Raw genomic sequence first — 26,964 nt, 5'->3', positions numbered from 1 at the left:
TCTTGGTGGACCCTGCCCACGGGCGCTGGAGCTGGGTGTCATTGTGCTGCCCACTCGCGGGGGTGGGGAGACCTGGTCCCTGCTCCTTCTATTTCCTGGGGGGCGGTGCTGCCCTCCTGGTTCTACTGCCCCACCTTGGAGGGGCCCAGAAATACGCCCTGCCCAGGAGTAAGGGGTCCTTCCGCGGTGTGGCAGCGTCTCTGGGGTCATCGCCAAGATCACAGAGAAATAACGCCCAGCAGGTTCAGTTCCAGAACCCAGTGCAGCCCCCTTCCTGTGGCCCCTGCAGCATGGCTGAGCGTGGGTTCTGAGGAGCGGAAGGAGCCAGAGCCGTGGGAAGGGGATGGGCGCTGCTGTCTCCTCTGGGCCCACTTTTGCAGGCTTTTCTAGAAGCTTATCTGGGCCAGACTCTGCCCAGAGGCTGCGGTCTCTGCTCCCCAGTGCCTGAGGGCTCCTGTTGGTATAATGAGCTGGGGGAGGCAGGAAGGGGGTGGGGGGGTGTCCACCTGCTGGCCTGGCAGCAGCCTCCACCCGTGGGTGGTGGCCCGTTTCCTCCGAGCGGTTTGTTCCTTCTCGTTCCTGGAGTTTATTTTTCACTCCATTTTAACTTTTCGTTTGGAGATGGGATGGCTCCATGGGGTTTAGCCCTGAGCCTCTTGCTGCGGGGTCTTTTGTTGGTCCCGGTGGCTCTTTGGTGACTTGAGAGCCTTCAGCCCTTCCCCTTGGCTGTCCCCAGTCCTGGGCTGCTGATGCGCTGCTGCCCTGAGCTCTGGGGCCCCGGGGCCCCGGGTGAGGGCTGAGCAAGTATGCACTCGGCCCCCACCCTGGCCGCGCAGGGGAGTTTGGTTTCTTTGCTTCCCTGAGGAGCTTGGGGATGTTGAGGGGGGCGGTCAGTCAGGCGTTGGGGTCCTAGTCTTGGGACAGTGGGTGCGGGCTCTCGCCACATCCTGGTCCCTGGCAGGCCCTGGCCTGGGCATCTGCGTGTGGTGCCTTCCTGCCCTGCACTCCCGTCCTGGGCATCCGGGGCTTTCCTCGACTCCCCCCAGAGCCCTCCTCCCAGCCCTGCTCTGGCAGACCTGCCTGGGGCACCTCAGCTGCTGCCCAGCCTTGAGGCGGTCTGCAGTTGTCTGGTGCTCACACTGTCCTGCTTTTATGTGGGGTGTCTGTGCCACTGGTGAATGACACCTGCTGGTAGAGGGGAGGGGTGCTGTCACAGGTGTTGGCCCGTTTCACTCTACTGTCCCCGAAGCTGGGATCTGCACCGCCCAGTGTGGGGAGCCAGGGCCGGCAAGGTCCCTGGTGGAGAGCGTGGCTGTCAGGAGGCCGGGCGGCCGCCCTCACCTTCATTCCCTCTCTCCCTCCACAGAAGGTGCCGGCAGCACCGTCCCGCTGCAGAGGTCCCAGTCTCTCCCCCACTCAGCGGTGGCCGCCCCAGGTGGGGCATCTGACCCTGGCACCCTCAGCAGCTCGGCGTTAAGTGAGAGAGAGGCCTCCCGGCTGGACAAGTTCAAGCAGCTGCTCGCCGGTCCCAACACCGACCTTGGTAAGTGCCGAGGGTGGAGGGTGCACACTCAGCTTGCTCTGGGGGGCGGCGGCCTGTGGCCCTTTCGTGCACTTGCTTCCCTGGGTAAGGCCCTTGTTCAGATGGGTTTTGTTAATGTGCTTCCAGCGCCGATGGACCGGGTGGCTCCTGCTCTTTCTTCCCAGAGCCCTAGTGGCGCCCCCTGGCTTCGCAGGGCCGCCCTGGGCGAGCCGGCGTGGGGGCAGGTGGACGGCTCTGTTCAGTGCACATGGGCACAGCTCTGCGGACCGACCTCAGGCCACTGCCGAGCTTGCCTGCTCCTGCCTGGGTCTCCCAGTGGCCTGGGGGCGGCAGGCTGGAGTGCTGCAGGGGGCCGGCCAGGCCGAGGGAGGCTGCCCACAGTTGCCACTGCACTGCCTCTGGGTCACGAGACCCGTGTGCACGATCTGAGGCACTTGTTCCCGTTCGTCTGCTGGGACACCACACGGGCCCGCATGCTTGCAGCTACGTGTCTCCTCTTTGTTGAGTGCACGCTGTGCTGGGCATTCTGCTGGACGCTGCAGCTTCCAGGGTGGTCACTGAGGCCCTCCTAAGTTGGAGATGGGGGGGCAGTGCCAGAGTGGAGCTCTGGGGGCTGGGGTGCCTCGAACCAGCAGCCCCCTGCTGGGCCAGCAGGTGGCGTGCGAGGCCCGTGGACTTGGCGGCGGGCAGCCCCGGGGCGGGCAGCACAGGCTGTCCTGTAGCTGTGAGATGCTGCTCTGGACTGGGTGCCGCCCTCAGGGTGGGCTTCTCTTTCCTACTCCTCTGCCCCTGTGCCTATGGGAGAGTCACCCTGCACTGGGGTCCCTTCTTCCCCACCGACCCACCCCTCCTTTGCTGGTCCCAGGCACCTTTGCCCAGAGGTGGCTCAGGCAGGCGTGGCCTCAATCTTTTGATTGTGACGCAGCCTCGGGCTCACGGGGAAGCCCTGAGAATGGCGCTCTCCACCCAGACTTGGAGAAGCCCACCCAATCGCCCTTGGTACTTTTGCCATTCCCTGCGTGTGCCCGGTGTGCACTTGTCCCCTGGCCCACGGGACCAGGTCCATAGGCCTTGTCCCCTGCTGCTGGCCATGCTGCTGAGTGCTTCCGAGGACCGGGACGTTCTCTCGGCACAGTCACAGTGGCGGCAGAGTTGGGGCGTGCCCGGCTGGGCCCCGTGTTCACGCGCTGACCGCCGTCCCGCTGAGGCCCTGCACCCTCCCTGCTGGCCGGGAGCCTCACTGGGCCTCGCACTGTGCTGCGTCACAGCGTGTTTGAGGTGGTCCCAGAGGCTGAGCCACAGGGTGGCAGCAAGGTGGGAGTGCTGGCTCTGCAGCTTCCTTGCTGTGACCTTGACCTTGAGCTGGCTTGTTGCCCCCCAGGCCCAGTCCTCTCGTCCACCTGCAGACATCATGGTCCTCATGCCTGGGTGCCTGTGCTGCCCGGGCAGGGCTGGGGGTGTGCAGCCCACAGGCAGCGCTGGGCGCGGGCAGTCGTGGTCTGTCGTGTTCACCTGTGCCGGACCTCTGTCCTCGTCTGGTTCCGCAGCGGCACACCCTCGGTCCCTTTGGGAGTGTTGGTCGGTGACGTGGCGCGGTGGTCTGCACGCTTTCTAAGGCGTGTGCTCAGCGCACTCTTGACGCGGGCAGTGGGGAGGGAGCTGATGGAAACGGGGTTCTTGACAGGGACCCCCCTTCCGGGCCAGGACCTGAGCCCTGAGGTGGCGGCTTCTCATGGGCCTTCCCGGTGGGGTAGCTTTCGAGCTCAAAATCGTGCGTGAAAGTACCGCTTTGCAGGCGCTTGGGGAATGTGCGTGTGCGAATGTGCGTGTGCATGGGCTGCTTGAAGGGCGCCGCGTAAGCCATAGTTTCTGTTAAGTTGGTGGGATTACGGGTTTTTCTTTCTTCAGAATTCTGTTGAACTGTCAGATCTAACAACTAAGAGCCAGAGCTGCGGTGCCGAAGGTTAAGCAGTTGCCGGGTTTGTGGGCGGGGCGGAGGAGACGGGGGCGGCCGACTTCGTGAGGCAGCATCGCGTGGATCCCTTGCTGTGGGCCGTCTCCCAGCGTCTGTTGGAAATCGGGGCGAGTCCCCGCGCCCCGTGAGAGGAGCCGCCAGAGGGGTCAGCCAGAGGGGTCAGCCAGAGGGGTCAGCCTGCTCCGCGCTGCTCGTGTTCCGTGACGGCTCCTCGGAGGAGAGGGCGCCACCTGCCGGCCGGGCCCTCTTCTCTGCTCGCAGGAGGTGAGGAGCCGAACAGCGGGGAGAGTCTGAGCGGCTCTGTGGGCCGCTTGCTCCGTGCTCTCTGCAGCGCTTGTCCCTGTCACTTAGCTCTGTCACCTTCCGCCCGTCACGAGCGTTAAACAGTTGTGTCCATCAGGCCACCTGGTGGGAGCCCCGCACGCGCCAGGACCGCGTCCCTTGTTCTCACACGGGGGTGGTCGGCTGGCCCACGGCGCGTTCTAGGCGCTGCTGGCGGGGTTACGCCCACCCCGTCGGTCTGATGTCTCCGGTTCCCCGGCCGACACGGGTTACCTGGTGTTGGGGGGAGTGGGTTAGGGTGGTCTGTTTGATTGTGGGTGACAGAAAACCAGACTTGGGGTTCGTTTTTACAGATGGGGGTTTATTCTTCTCAGCCAGATACCGGAAGGTGGGTAACAGGTTGGGTCTCTGCAGCATCTGTGAGTCTCGGAGCTCGTGGCCGTAGGGTGGTGGCCACCATCTTGTGGTGAGGGGAAGGGCAGTCCTAATGGCATCTGTATTCTTATCAGGGAAGCAGGGTGTGACCCAAACCGGGTCCCATGGCCACTCTAGCTGCAAGCGATGCCGATGCTGAGACGGTAGTTACTGCCTGTGGGTTCGGCCACGGCACTTTGCACCTGGAGTTCTGGTACCTGGGGGGAGGAAGGGGCGGGTGTGGGCAGGCAGCCAGCTGAGTTTGCCAGCTCACCCTTGAGGTCGGGGACTGTCTTTCTGGTGGGTGGCATTTAACCCGCGGCTGCCGTTGAGTGAGGTTCCAGATGTGTTGAGAGACCCAGGAAGCGTTTGAACGATTTCCAGCCACGTGCAGCGTGTGTTGGGTGTGGAGGGCACAGGGCATGAACTCTGAACACTCACCGCTGGTGGGCGTTTGCAGCGAGCCCCCCGTGACCTCTCTCGAGCCCAGAAGGGGCTGAGACTCCGAAGGGCCACACACCATCACGTAGCTGGTGTCTAGTCCCAGAAACAGGAAAAATTGTCTTTGTTTTAAGGTGATTTCAGTTCCTTGGAATTCATATTTAAAAAAAGAAAGACCTCAGACCATTAGAACTGACATATGGAGAGCTGAGCTGAGCTGAGGAAAAAGCTCAGAAAGAGTGTAATTGTGTGTTCAGTTAGAAAAGCTGATGCACTTGGACCCCGGGAGCTGTGGCTGTGATGGCGAGTTGGTACCCGCAGCCCGAGGACGGGGCCAGGAGCCTGAGTGGACAGAGGTGAGCGTCTGTGGCGGGCAGGCCACCCTGCATCCGTACAGAACGGGCAGAGTAGTGGGGGTCCTCGCCGGCCAGCCCCAGGGCAGGTGTCGGGGGCTGGGCTCGGGGGATCAGGCCTGGGGTCTGACCGGACCGCCTCCGGGGACCGGCGCCCTGACTGCTGCTGAGCAGGGAGAGCTCTGCTCCCCCACAGGCCGGGCCGGGGCAGGTGGGCAGTACGCTTTGTTAGGGGTTGGTGGGCCCCACGGCTGCAGACCCTCTCGGGGGGGATTGAAATAGGCGTCCTCGAAACTTCGCAGGTGAAGCGGGAAGGAAGGGGATTCTCGGAGGATCTGGAAGAGAGTGGGGAGTGGCCGGGACTCACTGGGGGCAAGAGAGGGTGGTGGGAGCTGGAGCCGCAGGGGTGTTCACCTGCCCTGGTCAAGGGCTTTGGGGTGGTGGCTGTGCTGGTGTCTGTGGGGACGGTGGTGACGGTGGGGTGACGACAGTGGTGATGGTGGTGACGGGGGTGGGGGTGACAGCGGTGGGGGTGACGGGGGTGGTCACGATGACGACAATGGCGGTGGTGGGGTTGGTGAACCTCCGACGAGTGCGTGCTCTGTGTCGGTGTCTGGAACTACATGGGATCCCCAGGACGAGCCCAGACCGAGGGTCCCCTGCTGTCCTCCCGTGCCCCCCAGCGTCCTGTGCTCTTCCCTCTGCACCTCGTGGCCCCGGAGTCTCCGTCTGGTCGCTCACCTTCCCTGGGCACATGTGTGGAGGCCGGGGCCGGCCCAGTGCCCTTGCCCCAGGAAGGGAAGTTAGTGTGTTTAAGACAAAAAGCCGGAAAATAGAGAAAAAACCGTAGGCAGGGTGCCGCTGTGGGCTCTGTCCCTCCCAAGCCCTGTGTTGATTGAAGGCCCCAGTGGCCCTCCTTTCCCAGAGGCACCTGTGCAGGGCGGTGGGGCAGGAGAGGCCTGATGCGAAGACCCCTGAACTGCCCTGGTGACCGGGGTGCAGCGAAGATGCAGGTGGAGGCGAGCGAGCGTGAGGGCTCTGACGGCGGCGGGTCCGAGAGCTGTGACCTCACGCAGGCAGCAGGTCTGGATGTCTGAGCAGTGCCTTCCAGGGGACAGAGTGCGCTCCACCGCCCACCTGGGGACAGAGCTGCCAGGGCCAGAGTGTCCATTGCCTTCCTCATTGTGCCTAGAAGCGCGTTGGTGGTTCATTTTGTCACCTCCTGGGGCCTGGCGGGCCGTGGCTGCTCAGCAGCCCACAGCATTCTGTCGAAACCTGGTCTCCCGGCGCACGGGCTGATGGGCGTGTGTCTGTCTGCGTGGACACCTCTGAGATGGCCAGGCCCTGCACTGCCCGGGGCCGCTCGTGGCTGTGGGCCCCGGAGCCCCTGCCCTGGACTCATGCGCACAACTGTGTTGTGAGGGCAGGTGCCGCTGTGTTCAGAGCCCTTCCGGGCGCAGTGGCCTCTACTTGCTGGTTGGTTCTGGGAAGAGAAGCACAGCTCTGCCGTCAGTGTGCTGACACTGTTGTCCTTGTTGCCTCCGGCCCCCTGGGTGGAACACCCGGACCAGCGGCTCCCAACAGCAAGCCTGTTCCCCCAGGGCAGGAGCCCGGAGTCTACGGCGACTGGGGAGGCCGCACGGCCTGGGTCCCGGACAGTGGCCCCTCACAGTGCCTGCCCATGGTGGGAGGGGCCGCCTCCCCGGGGCCTCTTTTATGAGGGACCGACTCCAGAAAGGCGGCGTCCCACCCAGGGTTGGTGGCAGCGGGTCGCAGCAGCTGGCCGTCTCTCCACTTCCTCGTGTTGCGCACCGCTGTGCCCCAAGTGGGGACACGGGGAGTCTGCCTCTGGGGTCTGATAAGGACAGATCACGCTTGGTTAGGGTGAGACAATGGGGAGAGATTTCTAAGGACTGGAAATGCAAGGGGTGGGAGATGGAAAAGAGTTGCGTTTGGCGTCACCCCAGCACGTGGGGTGGGAAGTCGGCTCCTGAGGTCAGAAGGAGCGGCCGCCAGGGGCCGAGAGCCCCTGGTGGAGTGGAGGACATTAGAACACCACCTTTACTCAGAGGCACCGGGATGAGGGACGCAGCGCCGGGAAAGGCCTTGGCTTTGGTTTTGAGCTGACTCCTGAGAGAGTGATACCAAGTGAAAGCCTCTGGAGAAGTCGTAGAATGTATTTAATTTGGTCCTAAAGGGAAAGGTTCAAGTTCACTTGCAAGGCTTAAAATCTAAATGTTGTTTTCTCATGATAACATGCTCTAAAAAAACGAGGTAAGGATATCTTTTTAGAGATTTACTTTTTACTTATTTTTAGAGAGAGGGGAAGGGAGGGAGAAAGAGAGGGAGAGAAACATGGATGTGTGGTTGCCTCTCATGTGTCCCCTACTGGGGACCTGGCCTGCAACCAGGCCTGTGCCCCGACTGGGACTCAAACCTGCAGCCCTTTGGTTCTCAGGCTGGTGCTCAATCCACTGAGCCCCACCAGCCGGGGCTGAGGATATCTTTTAAACTCCCCTTATTCAACGCGTCACATCACCCATGTAGGGTCCAGAAGCAGGGATTACCACGTGATAGGTAGCAAGTAGGAAGCCACAGTTGCCAGTCACCGTGCCCCCGTAAGTCTCAGCATGTTGGGGACAGTGGGGGAACAAGGCTTTGGGTCCCTTCAGGCACAGCCACGCTTTGCCATTTGCTCTTGGAGTGTTCCTCACGTGTAAATGGGGACGCGGTCCTCGCCTCTGGGTTGCCCTGGAAGCACGTAAGGTGGTCTCGCAGTGTGCCTGGCACGGGTGGGCGGCTGTGCTGACAAGGCGTCCCCCCCACCCCCCGCTGGGCCTGGGAGACCCCCAGAGCGCGTTTTCAGAGAGGCGGCGTGAATACAGATGTGATTTATAACTCGTTCTTCTCCTGCTAATGTTATGTTGTAAGGCTTTCCCATGTTGCTAGTCTTCATAACCATCACTTTTAATGGTTGTATGTTTTCGAAATGATCTTTATTTAAAATTGTTATTAAAATTGTATATCTGTCTAAGTCAACATTTAATTCGTATGCTTAATCAAAGTTGAGGCGTATGTGCCGGTGTCAGAAATGCGATGTAAGCTGCACTTGGAGAAGTGCTCCTTGATGTTCGGGGCTGGGGGCAACTGGGGTGCAGGAGGGCTTCCCACGTAAAGGTTGGGGGCGTAAAGCACGTAAAGCACTCAGCTCTGCTCTTGTTTACTGGGTTTTGTAAATTGAAAAAGCTGCAGTGTGCAGTGTTTAGGAATTCACATGGTCCCTGAGGGCTTACATAATGGCACACAGATCTCCCACTGGCCCTCCAGTCTCTCTTCCCCTTTCGGAAGTGTTCCAGGCGCAGTCAGGTGACTGGGGGGGTCCCTCCCGGGGGGTCCCTCCCGCCTTCTTCTCAAGCTGCAGCTGGAAGCAGACCAGCCGTGGGTCTGCGTCCTGCCCCTCCCTTTATAGCACGCACACTGGAGGACAGCCAGCAGGTGACATCCAGCACCTGTGCAGGAACGTTCTGTTCACAAGTGTCGGAATGGCACAGAAATCATCAACTTTTCAAGGAAAATGAAGATCTTAAATGGAGGTGAAATCCACAGCATTTTGAGTGTGTGATGCAGCAGTGTTCGGTCCCCTCCCGGCACGTGCAGCCTCCTAAAGGTGCGCGCGCACCCCCGGAAGAGTCTTGGCGCAGGCCAAGCTCAGAGGTGACCCCATAGCCCGCCCCCAGCACCCCCCAGCTGTGGTCTGGGTGCAGAGATGGGGACGCAGACGGGGGAGTTGTGTCCCGTGCTCGCCCCAGCGATTTCTATGGCAGCCAGGGTGCGGCGGGGTCGGCCTGCGCCTTAGTCAGAGAAGCGTGGTGTGTGCACATGCACGCACACGTGTGTACACTGGAGCATCATGCACCCCTCGAAAGTGAGGAGGATTCGCTGTTCGTGACCACGGGAATGGTGCGGGGCTGCCCGGACACTGAGGCAGAGAGATGCTGCGTGTCTGCGATCGTCGGGTGTGGGGCGGCGGGCGCGGGCCCGCAACACCTGCTTGTTCGTGGTGAAGCAGGTGCGCTCTTCGACGGGCCAGAGTGGCGGTTGGTGTCGCCTCCGGGTGGAAGCAACGCGCTGATCAAGCTCGGGCGGTGACGGAGGTCGTAGNATGGTGCGGGGCTGCCCGGACACTGAGGCAGAGAGATGCTGCGTGTCTGCGATCGTCGGGTGTGGGGCGGCGGCGGGCGCGGGCCCGCAACACCTGCTTGTTCGTGGTGAAGCAGGTGCGCTCTTCGACGGGCCAGAGTGGCGGTTGGTGTCGCCTCCGGGTGGAAGCAATGCGCTGATCAAGCTCGGGCGGTGACGGAGGTCGTAGGGGCAGCACCGCTGGTCCCTGGGTCGGGGGCCTCTGGCCTGTGGGTGCTCCGTGGGTCAGTGGGAGACCACCAGGCCGCCGGGTGCAGGCGGAGCCACCCCCTGGCTGCACGTTCGGCCCCGAGCAGCCTCCGGGAATCCGTGGCGCCGTGGATCAGCCCGCCGGGAGGGCCTGCTCGCTTTGGCTTCGCCCTGCGAGGGGTCAGCTGTTCTAAATGAGGAGGCCTCTGTCATCAGGGTGGGTCCTTGCCCCGGCCCGAGACACTCGGCCTCCCCCAGGCTCGGCCTGAGTGTGACGCTCCCTGGAGAGGGTGGTTTCTGGGGCGGGCTGCTGGCCGCCCCCATACTTACCTGATAGTGGCAACACCAGCCAGGGGTTTCTGGAGAGCCTGTGCCGCCTGTCACCAGTGATGGTGGTGCCGGTGCAGCAGGCTGCCTGCCCGTCTCCAGGGCTGGGCGCCGGCCCAGTCAAGGCCCCGGTGCCCAGGACGGCCTCGACCTGCAGCCGGCTCTCGGGCCCCTGCTGAACTGGTGAGCGAGGACTCAGGGCATCCAGGTGCAGCCCCCCCGCCCCCTTTTTTTGGTGGAAGACAGACCAGCTCACTGTGCAGTGTTCTCCTCCTTTGCCAGGAGGCCGTCAGCAGGGACTCTGCCCTCTGTCAGGTTGTGGGGTTGATCCACGCGGCTCTTTATGCCTGGAAAGCACCGCATGTTAAAACGCTCCTCACGATCTGTTCAAAGGTACTCCCTCCGCAGCCCTCCGGGGCTGTCCCGTGTGTCCCGCCTTGCACAGGTGGCACTTGGGCTGCCGCTCGAGTTCTAGTGGCCTCGTCCCTCCCGTCCGGCTCCTGTCTCACTCCTGTCCCACTCCGTACCCTGTTGTGCAGTCTGCCCTGCCAGGCACACAGGGCTGGCATCCCATGGCGGGGGGTCGGGCACTCTGGCTCCCCGTGGCCTGTGAGGGGCTCGGGGCAGAGGATCGCGCCTGCCGGCTCTGCACGCTGTCTGAGGTCACCTTGGCTGCAGCTGTGTGTCTGTGGTGTGACTATCCCTCAGCAACGTCACCACCCGGAACCCTTGAACCTCCTGCTCTCTGTCCTCGTGGGCCCACACTTGCAGTGTGTGTGCCCAGTGGTGTCTAGTAGGTGACGGCCTTCCTGAGTTGGGGTGGGGCCTGGCTGCAGCCTCGGATCTGAGCCGCACAGGTGGCAGCCTGCCCACATTGTGTGATCCGCATCCTGCCTGAAGCCCGTAGCCGGCGTGGGTAGCCTGCGCGGCCCGGCCAAGAGGTGGGGGCTCTGCTCCTGCGGGGTCTGATTGGTGGCGTCTGCGCTGCGCCCTGGGCTCCCAGGGAGCCTGCTGAGGGCCCCTGGGGCTGCTAGGATGAGGGCTGCACTGGCTCCTGGGGCAGCAGCCCAGGCCTCCTCTGTCCAGGCGGGCAGGGCAACTGGCCTCTGTAGCTCCTCAGGCAAATTGGGCAGTGGAGGCGGCTGGCCCCTGGGCCCCCACCCGGTCCCAGACTCCCCATCACGGGGCTGGAATCCTCACTGAGGGCCCACCAGAGGCCTTTGGGGAGGTCGGGAGTGACTGGGTGCCAGGCTGTTACGTGGCTGGCCTCCTGAAACACGGCACAGGCTTGACACACGTGTTGTCCCAGTACCGCCCGGGCCTCTACACGAAGCCTGCTCCTGTCCTGCCTGTCAGCCCACTCCGCCTGTGCCTCCGGACTGGGTGGTGCGGGACCACGAGGACATCTGCCTGCTTTTGTTCCCCTGTCTGTGTGTGGTCTCACGGCCACCCCAGTCTGCCTGTGGGGGCTTCTGTGTGGGCCTTGGACAGGCTCCCTGAGAGTTCGCGAGCGCAGGGCGGGTGTTCCAGCCCGGCACGGCCGCGGGGCCCACTGCGGCCTCCGCCTGCCTTCCTGCCTTGTTGTGGCACGCTGGCCACACGGGCTCATTTCTGCTGTTGAGTGTGCCACACACATTATGTGTGTGAGCATCACACACACACATTGACGTGTGCATGTTCACATGCACACACACGCACACACCGCAATTTTGAGTATTTCACATTGTTTTTCGTGCTCGAAACAGCCTGTGCAGTAGGAGCTGCTGCCCCCGCTTGAGGCGAGGCGCGGAGCTCCGAGTCCTTTCAGGCCCGCTGGCCAGGGCAGGTGCCTCCTGCACGGCGGCTCCCTCTGTCTGTCCGGGGTTGGGGGTGCCTCCGCACTGTTGGACCCCGCAGTCCATGCAGCGAGTCATGCTGAGTAAGCTTGGGGGCGATCGGAATTTCTTTGAAGGCGTGTTCGTGCTGGCCTGCCATGAGCCGGCGCTCGTGAGGAGCATCCCGCGCGGCGTGTCTCCTCTCTCTTGGCTGACGGGTCACTGCCAGGAGAACACGTCTCCTGATGTTGTGGCCAGGTTGGTCCTGCATCTGGAGGGCCAGAGAAGGGCCGAGGCGGGAGACTCTTCCCGCACAATTTATGAACGGCCGGGTCATAAAGGAAGCATTCGCATGGCCGGTTTGCCCAGGGCGGGCACGCATGGGACCAGAAGGGTGTCACCAGGGAGGACCCATCTCAGGAGTTGGGCATGGAGGCAGGGCTGGTTGGGGTTGGCAGAGCCTGTGGGGGGTGGGGGGGCAGCGGGACAGTGGCACAGCTGGAAGGAAGGCTCTGTGGCGGTGGGGCGAGGGGTCCCGGGCAGCGGGGTGGCCCTGCCTGGGCCCCGTGGGGTCCTTACGCCGTCACAGGCGTGATGGTTCGTCCGAGCGCGGTGGCAGGTGCGTGGCCTTCGTGTGGCCCCTGATAGAGAGTGGGAGGGGAGCCTGGCTTGGGGGGCAGCAGGGGTCCTGGGGGCGCAGGGTCCTCCCGTGTGACAGAAGTGCCTCTGGAGAGCAGGCCTGCGCCGGCAGCACGGCCGCTGTCCTGCCCGGGGGAGCCTGCACGGGCTGCCGGGTGAGGCAAGGAGTGGGCTGAGCGCGCTGTGGGGACAGCGAGGCTCCCTCGCCACTTCGTTTCGGGAGTGAGACCCGGTCCTCGGCGCTCCTGACAGTCCTGTCCCCCTGCGGGCAGACGTCTGCCTGTCTGTGCTCGTGCGCGGTGGGCCTGGTGTTGTTTTCAGTCTTCTGTGTGGGTCCCGAATAAGCCTTTTGTTCCATTCAGAAGATTAAGGGCAGTCTTTGGTTGAAAAAATTTTAATGAAGCACCTAACAGAGCTATTATTCATTTCTGAAACAAGTTGCCACGGTTACCATGGCGATATTAAGCCTTCTGGTAACCGTCTGCCTGTCGGGCTGCAGGCAGTCGGTTTGCGTCCGAGGCTGATGGGGGAGCTGCCGGTCCACGGGCCGGCGCCTGGGAGGAATTTTCCAGCTCTGCTGAGTTCAATCATTCAAGGAATTTATGTTGTAGGAACATAAAGCTTATAAATCTAGTTTATCATATCTATCATTTAATTGTTCATGCAAGCCAGCTCTTCGTGCGGCGATTTACAGTAATCTCAGTGAAATAACAGTTTTGTGTCATGGAATGAGGAATGCGTGTGCAGAAGTTGTTGAGCTCCTTAAAATCTTTGCGCTCGGAATGTCAGGCTCCTGTGCTGGAAGGTGAGAGAGTGGTGGGCGCGTGGGGTCTGCGCCAGGGGCCTCGGGGCCCCTTGTGGTGTGTGCGTCAGGCCGCCAGCCCTTGGGAGGCGGTGCTGGTGACGAGACTTCCCGGGGGACTGGGCGCCTGCTGCAGCGGCTGCCACCACGGGGCGAGCAGGGTGTCCCCGGGGGCTCAGGAGAGCTGGGTGCTGGCTTGGGGAAGGAAGGCACTGTGGCTGACACTGAGGTGCTTTTCATACGTGCGTCTGTTGGGGGCAAGAGTTGGAGTCTGCGGGGGGGGTGGTGGTGGTGGGGGGGGTGTGCCCTGGCACGCGGGGAGGCAGAGGGCGCCCAGCGCTTCTCCGCTCGTGTACGTGGCACTCGTGTGCGCGGTGGATGGTGGCATGTGCTTTCCCATAGCGAAGTCAGCTCTGCGAAGCTTCCGCGACTTCCAGAGAGCACGGTCCAGCAAGCGTTACGGCTGCGGCGGGTGGCTGTCACTGGGCCTGGGGACGCAGCCCCTGTGCCTGAGCTCTGGGCCTCTGCCCGGAGGTGCCCCTAACCTGGAGGGGGCCCGGGGGCCGGCCGCGAGGGGAAGGCAGGGCCTGGGCCGAGGGTGGGGGCTCCCCTCCGAATGCTCCAGACAGGCTGTGTTATGAAAAATTTCAGGCACACGCAAAGGTCGAGACCCAGCGCAGCCGTGTCCCTGCCGCCGCTCCACGGGTGTCGGCGTTCAGCCACGGCCGTCTTGTTGCCCCACTTTCCTTTCCTCCCTTTGCTGTAGTTTTTCACAGCAGATCCCAGGCATCATGTCACTTCACCTCTCTGTGCTTCACTGTGCACTCCGGAAAAAGTCTGCCGCTGTTTTTAGAACACAGTGCTGACGGAGAAGCCCTCGGCAGCCGGTTCCCTCCCGGAGTCTGTGTGGCCCCTTGCAGCCTGGGGCTGGGTGGGGCATCGCCTTCCTTGGGAGTCAGAGACCTTGGTGGACCGGGCAGGGTGGGCAGCCTCACGGCCTGGGACACCCGTTCTGTGCTGCCCTCCCTCATGGCGGAGAGCCCGGTGGGCGGCTGCCCTGGAGGTTCTGTGGTGTGTTGTGGCTCCAGTCGTGATGTTCGGGTCCCCTGTGAGGGGGGTTGTTGCAGACGCTGCCTCCCCCCGCCCCAGGAGACCTGTGGGCAGAGGACTGCATGTCCTACGGTCCAGAAAGGCCGGGCGCGCCAAGCATGAACGGTTAGGCGCAGCAGTGACTGACGCGGCTGACAGGCGTCCCTGGCGAGTCTTCGGCTTGGTCTGTGGTGCTGGTCGTTTCCCGTTTCCGTTCCCAAAGATGTTCTCGTGCTCCGGGAGTGCTCAGTGCAGGTGCCCTGCGGCGCGGGTCTCTACCGAATGCCCCATGTCCTCGGTGTCCCCTGCCCGTGCATTTACGTGGCTGTGGGCTGACATGTGAGCAACCGGACTTTCTCTCTGCTCTCAGATGGTGCCTGCCAGGTCTGCTGGTGGCGTGGAGCTTCCTGGTTTCCGGGTACGACCTCTGCAGCCTGTAGGACAGACCAGTTGTGTGAGAGGCGACCAAACTCGGTGGGGCTCTCGGTTTGCAGAGGGTGCCCCTTCATCCCAGGGAGGGAAGTGGGGTTTGCGATGAAGAAGTTTCAGTTCCAGGTGGACACTTGCGTGGAAACACCTTATATGAGTATAGTGCACACAAACACTGGGTGCGAGCAGCACACGTGTGTGAACAGTTACATACACACTTGAAAGGCCTGTTCTGGTGGTGCCTGGGGGTGGAGCCCCGTCCCTGCCCTGGACACCCCTTCGGGCAGCAGCACGCCGTACGGCAGAGGAGCGGGGGGGCAGCGGAGGGGTTTGCGCTCTGCGCTGGGGAGGTACGCGTGGTAGGAAGCGCCTGCCTGGTGAGAGGGGCTCTGGAAAGTTCCATTCGTTCTCGCTTGTGCGGCTGCCCGCCCTCCCCCACGGGTCCCAGGGTGGTGGGGGGCCCAGAAGAGCACTCGGGGTTTCTTATGGCACTTACTGCCGCCCTGCGCTGTGGTGTCGGCCTCACAGTGGGAGCTTCCCACCGGAGCAGGAGAGCGGGGCCTGGTGGGGGCTGCCATGCCACAGGCAGGCCGAGAGCTGAGGGCTCGCCGGCCCGGTGCACGCCGGTCTGCATCTCGGAGGCAGCTGCATCCCGGTTCTGCTTGCCGGCCCGGTGCACGCCGGTCTGCATCTCGGAGGCAGCTGCATCCCGGTTCTGCTTGCCGACCCGGTGCCGACATCCCGCCGTCATCTGGAGGTGCCTGCTGGGCTATCCTGGGGCCTGCGAGGTGTGGATGGGGGACCCCAGACTGGGTCTCATACCCTCATCTGGAAAAGGGTCTGAGAATTGCCTCTTGAGGGCGAGAGACTACCCCCTGGGGGGAAATGGGCCTGGGCACAGCAGCCCCGGGGGCCGCCTCCCCCGCTGCTCTGGCCGCCCCAGTCCACTTCCTGTTCGGTCGTGCAGCACAAACCGCTTTTACCGGGAGTGCAGCCGGGGTCGTCGTCAGGTCGGTGCCTCTTTGTGTCCGTGCGTGGCCATTGCTGGCGCCTGTGCCCGCCCTGTCGCCTCCGCTCTCCCCGTCTCTGACGGCCCGCCCGGTTCAGGCCTGCATTATGTCCGCCCGTCCATCGAAGTGGCTCCCGCTAGTCCCCCAGCTCCCTCTCCCCCCGACTCGCTCTGTGGACGGCAGGAGGCGGATCAGACGCGGGCGCTGCTCTCACTCCGACTGGAGCAGCTGCCCGCTGCTCCCGGGACAGAGATCAGACTCGCGGTATTGAACGTCCCCGTAGTCGGGCTCCTAATTGCTCGTTCAGCCTTCGCTGCACCAGACACAGGGTCCCGCCGATCGGAGCTGTTGACTCCGAGTCATTCACGGAAGCAGGTACCGAGATGTGAGAGACTGCTGGCCCGGCGGGCAGCGCTGGGCTAAGTAGGTACCGTGCCCGCTGATGGCAGTCAGCAGCAGCCCTCCTCCTCCTCCTGGCCTGGTGCGCGGCTTCCCACCCGCGTGCTTTGTGTCAGTGCCCTGGGAGGCCCGCCCCTCGGGCCACCCGAGGGCCCAGCGCATGGACGTGGGCGTGGCCGGGCTCCTGGCAGTGCTGGCTGCTCCTGCCGTCCTGGCATGGTAACCAGTTACGCCCCGCTGGCCACTTGGCACAGGGTGGCGAATGGGCGCCTGCCTATGCGGAGCCCGGGCTGGGCTCACTCGAGTTCAAGGAGCCTGTGCTGCCTGCTTGTCACTTCGTAGGTGGGGGGTTGCTGCTGTTGGTTGCCTCTCGTCCCCTGGTCCCTGTGGCCGGGATGTGGGCTGCTGCCCCGTGCTTGGGGAGCCCTGGGCGTGGTGCAGACTGAACCCAGGTACAGCTCGTGCTGGCGGGAGTGGGCACAGGCGGGGAGCCGGGGCAGGGCCCCTGGATCAGGTCGGGGACCAGCAGTGGACTGGGGAGTCGCCCCCCGGGCGGAGGCTCTGGCACGACAAAGCTGGTCGGACTGGGCCACGGGCAGCAATGGGCTTGTGGTCAGCTGGCGCCCCCCGCCCCCCGGGTCTCTCCCTTGAGCCTTCTCCTGGGCACCCACGTGGGAGGGCGCGCAGGGGCTGCGGCGCCTTATTGCTTTGCCTTCGTCATCACGCTGCAGCTCAGCTTGAAGTGCCTGAGCCTGTCCCCGACGAGACCGTCTTCGGGCTTTCTCCGGGCTCCTTGTCTGTGGCTTCCTCAGCCACAGGTGACATTTAGGGGCTCCTCCAGGGTGAGGGGTGGGGACAGGGAACTCAAAAGGGGTGGGATTAACCTCAGGGTCCTGGCCAGATGCGTGGGCACGGCCCAAAGCTCTTCTAGGGGCTGCTGCGTGGCCGTCCCTGCAGGCACTGGAGCGTCGCAGTGTCAGAGGGACTGTGCCTGCTGACCCCGTGTTGTTGCTGACACTGTCAGGGGACCGAGTGGCCCTCCAGGTGCTGCCGTCTGGTTGTGCCCCTCTCTGCCCCTGCTGCCCTGAGGTGGGGCGGAGCTAAATCCTCGGGCGAGTATGTGTGCATTTTGCTGCAGGAACTGGGGCAGTCAGGGTCTGTCCTCAGTGGGTCCCCCAAAAGCGTGGAAGCGAACCCCAGGCTTCTCATCTGTGCGAAAGGACTTAGAGTTTTCACGCGCAGCAGCCTGCCCTTTAATTAAACGCCACTCGGCCGTGGCCGTGGATTGAGGGCATCGAAGGGAGCGCCACGCAGTTAGGCGGGGGTGGGGGGGGCGACTGACAGGTATCCGGTTCTCCGGGCAGGGCCGGGCTGCTGGGCACAGGCCCTGCCGTGCACGTGCCTTCCCTGCTGTGGACTCGGAAACGCCAGTTTCCCCATAAGCATTTTGGGTGTGTTTCTGGATTTCCTGTCAGTAAAAAGTGGATGTAACTGAGTTAGTTAGTTCCCTGTCACTAGATGTTCAGGTCACATCTTTTCAAACACACACGCAGAGCGCTGCGGTGACCACCTGCGTGCACGACCCCCTGTCCGCGCTGGCCTTAGTTCTCCGGGCATAGTCCCAGTTGCGAGGCGACCAGCTCTGCAGCTGGGAGTTGTTTCCGCGGAAGCTTGGTGTCAGCTGGAGGTGGTTCCCCCAAGACATTGAGTCGCAGGACGGCCCTCAGCCCTTCTGGCCCTGGACCACCTGTGTGAGCTGGAGTGTGTGGGCTGGCTCTCCTGACAGGCCTGGGAGTGGCCTGCGGGCGGGGCCTGGGGTGGCTGTGCTCCCGGGGGGCTGGGGGGTGGAAGTCTCCCTTCCTTGGGGTGGCGTTGCTGTCCCAGGCTGTCTTTTTGGCGAAGGGACATTGGGAAGCTGATCATAAATGGAACCTTCAGAACTGAGTTTCGGCTCGTTGGAGTGATCTTAGCAGCTCATCGCAGGCCGTGCACCCTCTGCAGTGGAGTGCAGCTCCATTTTAGCTTCTTGCAAAGCTCCGCTGGACTTTGAAACAGCAGAGGCGTACAAGAGTCTAGGAGTAGCAGACCTCGCTGCTGTCTCCCCTCCAGTGCCAGGGGACTGTGTGTCTGAGCAGCCGGGAGGGTGGTGGACCCCAGACCCCGCTCCGCATCCTTGTCAGAACTCGGGGTTGTGGGAGCCAGTGGCCTAGGTGGCTGCGACACCCTTTCCTGTGAAACCACGTCCTCAGAGGCCGGCCTCTGGGGAGGACCCCTGGCCTGTGGTCAGCAGAGGGCGGGAGGGGCTCTGGCCGCCACCTGGACCCACCTGCTCTGAAGGGAGCAGAGCCTGGGGGTCTGCCTCTCCCCACCCGTCCCCCAAGCTTCCTGCCTTGGCTGGGAGGTAGTCCCCACCCACTTTACACAGGGAAAGGTATTGCTGTCTTCAGGGGCTGCCTGGCTCCCTGCCTGGATCTCTCCAGCCCGCCCAGGGAGCCCCCAGGTGACGGAGGGCCTTCTCTCCAGTCCATCTGCCCTGTGGACCTTAGCCCTTCCAGGTTCCCGGAGCCCTCGCCGCCCCCTCACCCTGTCCTGCTCCCACTTCTCGTCCAGCGTGGATGCCCCTGCTGTTGGGCATGTCTCTCAGAGCACATGCCTTTGCCCCCCGAAGGGGGAGTAGTTCAGGTGGGAGAAACAGTGGTGCTTAGAGAAGTCAGATTGCAAAACTTCATTAAGTCGTTTCTAGCACCGAAGGGTCATCAGCCTAGAATTCCGGAACTGCTGAGAGAGTGGCCAGGCCCCCTGGGGGTTTTGGCCTCTCCTCTGGGAGCCAGGCTGCAAGGGGGCCGGGGAAGATGAGCAGAATCCTCACCCCCGGCCCCTGCCCCCGCCCATCCACAGCGTGCCCCTCTGGGGTTAGTTTCTTCCGTGTTTCTCCGCCCTCCACACCTTCCTCAGACGCTCCCGGGCCGGCCCGTGCACTGCCCTTCCCCACCCACTTGGCGTGGTCAGTGTCATGGCGTTGGGCACTTGGGCCTTGTTGTCTCTGCTACCTTGGTTGTGCCTCTGGGTGACAACCAAACCATGAGGGTCTGGGGAGTGTGGCCCTCAGGCTGGTCCCACAGGTGTCACTTGCGTGTGGGCCTCAGGCTCCACCGTCAGCTCCTGCTCCCGCCCTCCGTCTGTCCGGTCCACGCTGACACACTGTGGTGGTCTTGTCTTGCGTGCGGCACTGCCCCTCTCCCGCCGAGCTGACCTGGCTGTGGGTCGGGGAGACCTGCTGGGTTTGAACTGGGCCTCGCGGTGCCTCTTGGGCAGCAGCTCCGTGGGAGCCTCTGCTGATGCCACTTCCTCACTGAAGGGCCACCCATGTTCCGTGTGTCGCCTCTCCCCTTTCTCAGGTCTCACCTCTCCCCTACCTGCCGGAGCCCCTGGAGGATGGGGATGGACCTGAGGGGACCCTCTGAGGCCAGCTCGGCTCCCGGGTGGGGGTGGCTAGGACCCTGTGCTCGGCCGGCGTGACTGGGTGTGTGCAGTGGGCTCAGAGCTGGATGTATTGGAGCGGATTGGGCCTGGGGCCGCTCACCGCGCAGCCCGGCCTCTCGGGCGAGGGGTGAGACGGGGGACAGGGGGACTGGAGGAGCAGGAGTGCGATTCGCAGACTCTCCTTGTGCCGCTTGGTGTCCAGTTCCTCTCACTGGTGAGCGGGCGATGGCGGTACATGTGCATCTCTCCTCCGTGTTTCTGATAAAGCTCGTAGAAAGTCAGAATAAAGCCAGTTAAAAAGAGATGGAGTGGTAAAAAAAGTAGTTTACATTATGGGTTGATTTTTCTGTTATTTCTGGATTCTTAGGCAAAAATATGCTTATAATTATGAGTCTTTTGTGTGCACCGTTTGTGACAGACTCCTGGTCCCGTTTTGCAGGAACAGTTCACAGCCAGTCAGCATGGGGGCCTGCCACGTGTGTCGGTGGGGCTCACAGAGCGTGTGCGCTGAGCGGTCACACCAGGCGGCACCGCAGACCCTGTCCCTGTACCCGTCTTGCTGCCGCCTTGTTCCCCGGGGAGGCCCGTGCCCGAGCGTGGCAGGTGTGCTCGTCTGTTTACCTGGAAGGAGGACGTGGCCGCGGGGGCGTCCCCTGCTGGGCCCTGACCCCCCTCTGCCCTGCATGGCTTCTGCTTCCTTTGGTCACGGAGCATCCGCCGTGACGACTTCCCGAGTGGGACCTCCGTCGGGAAGTGCGGCCTTCACAGTGCAGACGCGCACAGAACCGTGGTGTTGGCACGAGTGACCGTACTTTGAGATTTCACTTTTCGGGGAGCAGAGCCACGGTTGCAGAAGAAAGCAATGCCGTTCGTTTCTCACCTACTGTTGACTTATTAAACTTTTCTGCGATTTAATTTTATCTTTGAGGCCCAGTGGTTTTGCGGTCTGGTTCCGAGAGAAACAGGACAGGAGGCTGACAGGACCGGCGAGCACAAGTTTTCGGCACAGAGGCGCTGTCTGCGGAGATGGCGGGGTGGGGGGGTGGGGGGGTGAGGTGTGGTGAGTGCGTCCTGCAGACGCTGGTCCCGAGAAAACGCCTCTGCTCACGGCAGCGTCAGAAGCAGCACACGGTGAGGCACAGGGTTTCACTAGAGACAGCGGGACGTCTCGTGATGGCAAGAGGTCCGAGTCATCACGGAGATGGGCCTTTCTAAATGCGTGCGCACCTGGTGCCACAGGCTCACAGCACAGGAGCGACGCTGACAGGGACCGATGGGGGGACAGGCAGAGGCACAGTCGGGCAGCAGTCTAACCCTGGCCCAGGTGATGAAACCCGTGCCCCCTGGCCCGGCCGCTGGCCTCCCCGAGTGCATCCCCCTGTGCACAGTGAGTGTTTAAAATTGGTGGAGACGGCAGAGATTGGAACGACTCTGTCGGCCGCCCACACACACTCCCAGGCAACTCACGGTCAAAGACCCCACAGTGGGGTCTGAAGGTGTTTGGGACCGAACAGTGAGTGCGCATGTGGGCTTTATGGGGCGGGGCTGGGCGGGCCGTCTACGTGGGAGAAGAACGAAGGCCTCCTTGGCGATCAGAGCCTCTGCCTTGAGACGCCGGGAGGGACGGAGGGCGCTGAGTGCCCTGCTGGGTGTTGCCCGCTGTCGCTCGGCCCCGCGGTGGCGTGTGGCGTGCTCCATCCGTCTGTGGCCCCGGGACCACCGCTGTGGCTGTGTGTCCACTCTCGGCGTCTGTCAGCTGTTTCTGCTCCCCACTCCGCGGGCTTCCGTGTTCTTATGCGTCGGTCTCAGTTCTAGGCGTGTGCTTTACGTGTCAGCAACACGGACCTTCCATGTTGTCTGCTGCGTGTGTGTGTCATGCCTGTTGTCCACATCTTTAACACTGTAGTGGCTTTGACCGTACGGCCACTTCAGACTTCCTTCAGGGTTAACTTGTGACTGTCCTTGTCTACAGCTCCGCGACATGTGTGTCTCGTTGAGAAGTCCTTTCCCGTCTGCGAGTATCAAACGTTCTCTGATGCGTTCTGGTATTTTTACTTTCCCCTCATGTACACACACACCGTTTTGCTCTCTGAACTCCTAGTCGTCTGGAAAGTGGCTAGAGGCCGTTGGCGGCGGCCCCGTGGCCTGAAGTGCCCTTCCTGCGGTGGCAGACGCAGGGCCGCCCGTGAGTGCTGGTCCTTTTCCGTGTTCCTCTGTGATACTCTTTATCGGCGCTCCTGTGCCCTTGGCCTTCCAGAAGAACTCAGGGTCAACCCACCAAATTTCAGACACATCCCATAGACCCTGTTGGAACTTGGGTTGGAAAACATGTTTCAGGGCCCCAGTAAGCAGCTTAATGGTTTTGAGTCTCAGATCCAGGAACATGTCGTAGCTTTTATAGCCTCTGTGTCTCTTTGGTCTGTCCTCTTCCTTTGCAGTCACTGTCCTGCCCCCTGTCACCTCTGCAGTGGGCTCCTTGTGACCACGTGGGCCCAGCCTCCCGTACTGTGGTCAGGCCCCGGGGTGGGGGGTGTCCCTGGGCTGGGAAGCCCCCTTGGCTCCGTGGACTCCCCTGGGCTGTAGGTATGACCTCGGTCGCCACTTCCTCATGGAGACCTTCTCACTCAGAGAACACCCTGCTCCCCGGCGCGTGCTGCCGGTTGGTTGAACTGTCATGTTGGCTGTGTCCTGGGGACGTGAGCTCTCTGAGTGCGGAGCTGTGTGTCCCTCCGAACCCCTCCCGCCAGCCTGGCGCCGGCCCAGAGAGGTGCCCCCCGAGTGCTGCTCCCCTGGGGGTCTGGGCGCCACCTTTGCGTCTGGGGGTCTCAGTACAGCCTCCGGGTTTCTTTACAGGCTGTTTTCTGTGACGCTCTGCGTTCGCCTCTCTTGCGGGCTTTTGGACGTGCTCCTCTCCGGCCCCCCTGTGGACTTCTAAGCCTGCGTCCTGTGGTTTGCTGGCCTCTCCGCTGGCTCTGCCTCCCTCTCTCCACTGGCTTCCCCCTGGGCCGGCCTTGTGCTTTGTGGCTCTCGCAGCCCCCAGCCTCACCTCTGACCCCAGTCTCACCCCTGACCCTAGCACTTTTCAGAGCAAGCTGGAGAGGGCTCTCTTGGAGAGCCAGTTTGCCAATTCTGCCCTCTTCTCAGCGGCTCAGAGAGGGTTGGCTGGTCGCCTAATCAGTTACTGGTGCAGACAGGGCTTAGCTCTACAGCGGCCACTCTGGCCCACCTTCGTCCCCTGGGAGACTCCCCCCATCCCGGGGCTGCTGGGGTCCTGGTGGACAGGTGGGAGGGGTGAGTGGGCCTTGGCACTGGCGCCAGGCCCCTGTCAGCCTGGCCTGTGGCCTTTCCCATCAGCCAGTTCAGCACCTCAGTCCAGCGACAGGGCCCCCGACGTGGAGGCTGGTGCTCACTCCGGGGGCGAGCCCTGATCGCATGTTCTTCCTGCAGCAGCAGCTGGTTCTGTTCTGGTCGCCTAGATTCTGTCCTGGGCCCCTGTGCTGCACTCGTCCGTGGGACTGGCCTGGGTGACAGCGGCCCTGGAAGAGAGGCAGTTAGTAGAGGGGGAAGACCCCGTGCCCCCTGGCCCGGCCGTTGGCCTCCCCGAGCGCATCCCCCTGTGCACAGTGGGTCGTGGCCCTCACCACTGCAGGCTGTCTGGAACACGGAGGAGGTGCACACGGAAGCCCCTCGGACAGCGAGGCTGGGAGTTGCCCTTGGCCTCTCCCTGCACCATCAGGAGTCCCCTGGGGGCGACTCCCTGGAGGTGACGGGTGCAGGGAGCTCGGGCCTCGGTGGCTGCTCCCAGCTGTCCTCAGGAGCCGCTGCCAGAAACCTGGGCTGCGGCCTTGAGTGGATGCCTGTTGCTGGTGTCTGGGGGGCAGGCCCCGCCGTCCGGGCCGTCCCTGGAGAGCTGGGGGGCCCGGCGTGTCCCGGGGCTGCTGTGACGTGGGGGTCCTCGCTGAGGCTGCAGCCCGGGGTTCTCTGCTTTCTTTGCCTAGACTCAGCGATCAGAGAGGGTGGGTGTCAGGGCCTTGTCTCTGCTGGTTGCATTGCCGAAGTCGCCCCGTCGATTGTTTCTTTTGTCTGTAGTCTTAGCCATCAGCTCTGAGCTGTTAGGAGGAGGCTTAATGAGCAGCACAGCAGATCCCTGACCTAAAGGAATGGAAGGAGCACCATGGTTTCTCATATAGGATCAGCTGAATGTTGCTATGCTTACAAATTGAGGTCTGACAGGGTTCAGGCCCTTNGTGACGTGGGGGTCCTCGCTGGGGCTGCAGCCCGGGGTTCTCTGCTTTCTTTGCCTAGACTCAGCGACCAGAGAGGCTGGGTGTCAGGGCCTTGTCTCTGCTGGTTGCATTGCCGAAGTCGCCCCGTTGATCGTTTCTTTTGTCTGTAGTCTTAGCCATCAGCTCTGAGCTGTTAGGAGGAGGCTTAATGAGCAGCACAGCAGATCCCTGACCTAAAGGAATGGAAGGAGCACCATGGTTTCTCATTAGGGTCAGCTGAATGTTGCTATGCTTACAAATTGAGGTCCGACAGGGTTCAGGCCCTTCCTCTTGCCTCCCTGGTCCCCAGGAGGCTCCGCCCTGCCCCTGTCCTTGGCCAGCCCTGCCCCTCCATGACAGTCCCACCTGTGGGTGTCTGTACAGGCGGCAGGGACCTGTGTAGTCAGACTACCTGAAGGCCCCGCTGTCCTCGGTGTGCACTGTGCACGCACCTCTCCACCATGCGGCTGCCTGCAGGGCCGGTCCGGAGGGACCGCCCCTTCAGGCATTGTTCCCCAGGAGGTGGTGGGCGTGGGGCGGAGTGGAAGGGAGAAACCTCGTGCTGGTGCTAAGGTGGGGAAAAGGTGTTTATGGAGGAGAGAGAAGCAGAGAAGGGGGTGGGGGCTAAGGATGGAGGCCCCGGAGGCCCCCGGCCCCCGGGGTGCTCACCTGCCCTGGGGGGGTGCCAGGGACACTTGGGTGCAGGTCCAGACATGCCCTGAGAGTTGCAGGTGAACAGGTAACGTTTAGCGCTGTTGGGATGGGGGGCGCTCCTCTCGGGTGCTGAGAACACCGGTGTCTGGGTCCCTCTGGGCTCCTCTGCGGGGCTCCCCACCCCGGAGCCCTGGGGGAGGTGCCCGCACGCGGGGGCGCTCACCTTGGTAAACCCTCTCCCCTGTCTCTTTCTGGCCCACAGAGGAATTGCGGAGGTTGAGCTGGTCCGGGATCCCTAAGCCGGTTCGCCCGATTACCTGGAAGCTCCTCTCAGTAAGTGTCTCGTGGACTTCGTCCCGTTCCTGCCACACCACCGTCCTCCTGCGGGGACCTGCCTCTTCGTCCGTGCTCCTGTGGGGGACTCACCGGGTTGGCCCGTGTGGCCGGCCCTTGGGGCCTGGGCAGTGTCCGGCCTTGCTGTGGAGACGAGGCCTTTGTTTGGGCAGGGGTGGCGGAAAAGGTAAGCAGTGCTCTCCGGCAGCTGGGTTCTTTTTCTCCGTGCTCATTGTTTTAAAAAAGCCCTCGTGAGATTGTCAAACCTGGGGCATGGAGAAGTCCCAGTGTCAAGGACTGTCAGCTCTGAGGGTCAGTGACAGGGGCACTTGTTCGAGCGAGTTTGCTTTGTCACGTCGGTCCTGACGTCAGGGCAACAGACTGGGGTGAGAACCGTCTGTTTCGGTGATGGGGGGCGCCCTGGGCAGGGCGGGGTGGGGCCGGGGTTCACTGCCAGCCGTAGGCGAGGCCCCGTGGAAAGCCCCGCGGTGACAGCTTCCTTCTCTTCCTTGCGCGTTACTCTCGGAGCTGAGTCAGTACGGAAGTCCGTTTGCTCTAAATTGGGTCTGACTTCAGTATTTAAAAGACTCTTGCTAACGAGTCTTAGTAAATTTGCAGCTTGGTACCTCGTAATCCTCAGTGCAGATGCGGCTGTGTGCGGTGAATATCCGTCGCTTAAACGCGCTCTTGCCAGTGAAGTTGGACCCGCTGCCGCTGCTCCTGCTGGTTCCGTGGGGGCTCCTGGCTGCTGTGCCCATGTCCGCCCAGGCCCTTTGTTTGGAGCCTTCCGGGCCGCCCCATGGGGAGCGCTGCCGAGGGTGTCTGGGGGGCGCGCTGCCTCCGGGGCGGGTCCTGCCGGCCATGGCTCCCGTCCTGCTTGTCCTGCCCAGGGATTGACTTGGGGACAGAGGCACGGAGAGGGAATGCCCTAGGTGCCACCTGGCTGGGTAGACGGGAGGGAGGGTGGCGGTGGGCAGAGGCTGCCACTGGGAGTCCTGGCAGTGTAGAGGACAGTCTGTGGCCTCAGGTGTGTGTTCCTTTCACTGGTCACAGGGCCCTGTGGCCAAGAGAACGGTGACCAGGCCCCTGTGGGACACGGGTGGGAATTGCGGGGGAGGGGGCGTAGCTGTGCAGAGAGTGTGGGGGCAAGGTCGTGGGGGGGGCGGGGGGGTGACAGCCAGTAACAGTTCTGGCGTGGCAGACAGGTGAGTAAAGGACGAAGCCCGTTCTTCCGTGGCGGAGGGGGCGCCAGGAGCGGGAGCGCAGTTCAGGGGGCGCCCACTCGCGCCCACTCAGGCCAGGCCCCTCGGGGAAGGTGGGCTGCTTGTGTGGCGTCTCCAAGGATGTGGCAGGGTCACTGTGGGGAGGACGTGAAGCAGTGGGGCTGGGCGAGCAGGGCCCCTGGCCGGGGACCCTGGATCATGGGACAGAGGCCCTGGGGGCCGGTGCTCAGGGCCTGGGCTGGGCTCCGGCTGCTTCGCGCACACCCCGGGGGGCGGGATGAGGCTGGTTTCTGCACGAGTGGAGCGGGCCCGTGGGAAGGTCCCTTGGTGGGTCTGCCTATGTTTTCACCCAGCAGGGACTCAGCGCTTCCTCTGTCTCAGGCACCACTGGGTCCTGGGAGGTGGCAGTGCGGGGAGGGTGGCCCAGTCTCCGCCCCTCCCCAGGAAGGAGAGGGGTCCCTGCCCCTCCCTGTCTGCCCAGTCCACACCTGGGGCCCGCAGCCCAGAAGGGAGGGAGTCTGAGCCCCAGAGCCCTGCGTGCCCCCTGCACTTCCTTTGCTCTGGCGTTTGTAAGTGTTTTTTTGGGCACCTGTTGCCTGCACCTGCTCTGTGGAAGCGCTGGTCTGGAGTGCAAGGTGTGTGGGCACAGACTGTGGGTGTGGGGTGTTTCTCGCCCAGGGGTGCTGGGCCTGCAAGCTGGCTGTGCTGCGGTGCCTCTCGGGAGGGCACTAGAGCCGGAGAGAGCAGACTGGGCCGGGGCGGGGGTGGGGCTGAGGCTGCAGGTGTGGCTGTGCCGATCAGCGGGTGGACCAGGAGCCAGTGGGTTCTTTGAAACCACACTCAGTCCCCGCCTCCCGGGCTCCCTGTGCACTCGGGGAGCAGGCTGTGTGCGTTCACTCTGGGCTCTGCTCCGAGGAGAGTGCCGCGGGGGGAGGCAGGCTCTGGGCCCCAGGGACAGGGACCCACTGGGTGAGGGCTGCGGGTCGCGCATGGGCGTGGACAGGCAGAGGGCAGCCTGAACCGGGGCTGTCCCCTCTCATCCTGGAGTCGCTGACCCAGCAGCACGCACAGGCCTCTCTCCTGTGCCCTGGCCGCCCTGC

General features: G+C 63.1%; 1 protein-coding gene across 1 annotated transcript in view; it reads left to right on the top strand.

Moving 5' to 3' along the window:
• Nucleotides 1-26,964, top strand: part of TBC1D22A (TBC1 domain family member 22A) — a 115,175-nt gene that overhangs the window by 17,774 nt on the left and 70,437 nt on the right. Inside the window, exons 4-5 of the mRNA XM_037049308.1 lie at nucleotides 1,367-1,543; nucleotides 24,571-24,641. Coding sequence (XP_036905203.1) covers nucleotides 1,367-1,543; nucleotides 24,571-24,641 — 248 coding nt within the window. The remainder of the gene's footprint in view (nucleotides 1-1,366; nucleotides 1,544-24,570; nucleotides 24,642-26,964) is intronic.

The sequence above is a fragment of the Sturnira hondurensis genome, unplaced genomic scaffold (assembly GCF_014824575.4).
Source record: "Sturnira hondurensis isolate 20B ecotype Veracruz unplaced genomic scaffold, ASM1482457v3 Scaffold0000780, whole genome shotgun sequence".
In the NCBI taxonomy this organism is placed as follows: Eukaryota; Metazoa; Chordata; class Mammalia; order Chiroptera; family Phyllostomidae; genus Sturnira; species Sturnira hondurensis.
This window is presented reverse-complemented; position numbering and strand designations above follow the sequence as displayed.